The sequence below is a fragment of the Cyprinodon variegatus genome, unplaced genomic scaffold, assembly GCF_000732505.1.
Source record: "Cyprinodon variegatus isolate N-32 unplaced genomic scaffold, C_variegatus-1.0 Scaffold186, whole genome shotgun sequence".
In the NCBI taxonomy this organism is placed as follows: Eukaryota; Metazoa; Chordata; class Actinopteri; order Cyprinodontiformes; family Cyprinodontidae; genus Cyprinodon; species Cyprinodon variegatus.
This window is the reverse complement of record NW_015150639.1, coordinates 42126-45387: the sequence shown is the minus strand read 5'-3', so window position 1 is coordinate 45387 and position 3262 is coordinate 42126. Positions and strand designations below refer to the sequence as shown.

The following is a 3262-nucleotide window of genomic DNA, read 5'->3' as shown; positions in this document are numbered from 1 at the left end:
TTGTAAAAATACAACTAAAAGATAAAGAATAAAATATTATTTGGTTGATTCATTGTAATAAAATTAAGGAGTGAGATGGTTGTAACAATTTTATGTACGTATGTATGTACGTACAGACAGATGGATGGAGCTGTTCAGTGGCATTATCGGAGCTTTGTGACAGTGGTGGCATAGGGCATCCCATCAAAATACACAGTGTTTTGAATGGGGCTAAAGGGCCTTTCAAAGCATTATGTAAATTTGCTCAGCCCGCCCAGCAGCAGGTGTCCACTTAGATGTGGCATGTCATTATGTCAGTCATTGTTAATATGTAAAATATCAAAAGTGGAACTTTAATTGCTCCTGAACTTCAACCCAAGGCCAATAGTGGAAGGCCATTTCACATCCTGTACTTCTCCTTTCTTACCTTTCTCTTGCTGGCAGCTATGACAGTGGGCAGCCAGCGGCTCTCCCTGGTGTCCATGAGTAAAAACACCACATCATGTTCGGAAATGAGCTTCTCCAGCTGCTCCACATCTTTTTGGGCCTGAGAGAGAGTGGCCTGAGAGAAATTCACAGGGTGTCCAGGCATTGGGATGCTCATATTGTAGCCCTCTGCATTCTATGAGAGGAAATGAAAGCAGAGAAAATCATATTAGACCTTTGGATGGGAACACTGTGTGTCTAAACAGATGATAAGTACATGACAGCAAAAACTAATTGGAAATGGACTGTTATCAATCATAATCAAATCAATCACGGGCTAGTTAGGTTTGGACTTTAAAGCTTGAGCGGAGGCTTGGTAAAGCCTCTTTGAATGTAAATTTATCCTAGAAAATTGTCATTAATAATATTACATCTATAACAAACTACATATACTTGCACTAAATGTTTTTGTAAATGCAGTTTAAGTCTGTAGTTTTTGTACACCGATTACAGTAATCACCATGCCTGCCGTTTATCAAGCTGCTATACATAGGGCTTACTGAGCTGCTGGTGATATGGAGCATGAGTTTAAACACTGCCTTTGTGCACATTGTTCTCACTGCACACTTAGGTTGGTGGCACAAAACATACACTATAAGGAGCGCAGATATTGAAACGAATATGGAAAGCCAAGTGGGTTTTAATCCGTTACACGTTGACAGGTTGAGATTGCTTTAGTTTGGATACCCCTTCTCATTCAAAGAGTTTTCTTTATTTTCAGGACTATGAAAATTTAAGATTCACACTGAAGGCATCAAAATTATGAATTAACACATGTGGAATTATATACCTAACAAAAAAGTGTGAAACAACTAAAGATATGTCTTATATTCTAGGTTCTTCAAAGTAGCCACCTTTTGCTTTCGCACACTTTTGGCATTGTCTTGATGAGCTTCAAGAGGTAGTCACCTGAAATGGTTTTCATTTCAGGTTTCATAAGTGGGATTTCTTGCCTTATAAATTGGAATGGGACCATCAGTTTTTATGCGCAGAAGTTAGGTGGATACACAGCTGATAGTCTCACTGATTAGACTGTTAGAATGTGTACATTATATATATATATAATATATATATATTTTTATATATATATATATATATATATATATATATATATATATAAATTGTGTCGGGTGTGATCATCCCCATTGACTTTTAATGATTGCTAAATGCCACGACCTTTTGCGACATGTTTTTCTGTCGGATCCGATGCCAAATCGGATTTGGTGTGTTTAGGGCTTTACTTTTTTTATGTTGCATATATCACAGCGGTACAACATACAAAACAAATTAAATGTGAAAATTTTGTGGTTTCAAAACTAAAGCAGGAAAACCACTTATAAAGACATGAAATTTTATTTCAAATTACAATATTAATGGATTTGACACTGCATCTAATTAGACTTATCTGATAAATTGCAACAGCACTAGTGTTATATCAGAATTAGGTTGACACACTTTGATTTCGGAAAAAAAGACAAGATTTGGTTTGGCTTAATATATGTAAATGATACTCAAAGATTACTAAAAGATACCTTCTAATTTTTAAGAAATATAATTAAAACTTCCTCAGGATTATTATAAAATTAAGTTACAACATCTGTAACTTGCCTCTGCTATTGAGTCATTTCATTTACACATGTACAATAATGCAATTTTTTTTTCACTGCAGGCCTGAATATTAGAGCCTGTACTGTATGTAATATGACCATGCATAAATTAGAGAAAAATCAGTGCATTTCAATTTTGACTTCAGCTGTATGTTGTAAAAATCATTTCACTCCTGAAAAAATAGCAATAAAACTGTAATTACCATTACAATAAAGCTGAGAATGCGACTATATAATTTGACTTCAACAGCTGTACATGGAGGCAAGAACTCTAAGAAAAGGCAACCATAACAAAAGGAGAATGTTCTTTAATCAACCATCAATTTTCTTTTTAAAGTGGAAATTTGAGGATTTTATAAAGCTTTAATGGTACCACCTAGTGCTGTACTTTCAGCTAACAATGAACCCTTTATGTGTAATTTTGCCTGATTCTGTTTTTGGTCCGTCTTGTGAATATTTGGCTTTTTTTAAAAGTTTGGATGAAACAAAGGCAAAGTAGATTTGTACAAAAGGTCAAGCAAATTTAGTAAAAAATGTGGGGGAAAAAATCTTGACGTGATTTTTTTTTCCCCACAACTATCAGGAAAACCAGACTACTTTTTATTTTTAATATATGGTTTATAAAAAAAAGTCGACATATATTCAATTTATCATATCTATATTTTTAAATTGTAACAGAAAAGCACATTAATAACCACTTCACTGTGAATTTATAATCCACTGAATAATTAGAATATGAAATCCTCCTTCTGAAGCTGAAATCAGTAGCAAGATTTCCAAGATTTCTTTCCCCTCTCTTATTTAATTAATTAATTTATTTGTGTCCTGTTTAGCCAATGTAGCTCTGGGAATTTATGTTCCAGGGCTATGTGATGTAAGGTAATGTATCTATTTTTTTTTTTTTAATATAAACTTCAAAACCCTTCTTCATGTCCAAATTTCAATAATCTTCAATGATAAACTATACTACAAGATAGGGTGACCAAACGTCCGTATTTCCCGGGACATATCCGTATTTCACGTCCTGTCCCGGGCGTCCCGGGTTTTTTTTAGAAAGTGAGGAAATGTCCTGATTTCACTGCGCACAACGCTCCGTGTGACGTAATCCCTGAGCCGAGTCAGTGCGGGCAGCCCTGTTCTTAATCAGAGGCTCTGTTCGAAAACCTGGGCTGCGTCCTCCAAGGACGCGT

General features: G+C 35.2%; 1 protein-coding gene across 1 annotated transcript in view; it reads right to left on the bottom strand.

Moving 5' to 3' along the window:
* Positions 1–3262, bottom strand: part of atg7 (autophagy related 7) — a 92223-nt gene that overhangs the window by 63802 nt on the left and 25159 nt on the right. Inside the window, exon 13 of the mRNA XM_015379141.1 lies at positions 407–601. Coding sequence (XP_015234627.1) covers positions 407–601 — 195 coding nt within the window. The remainder of the gene's footprint in view (positions 1–406; positions 602–3262) is intronic.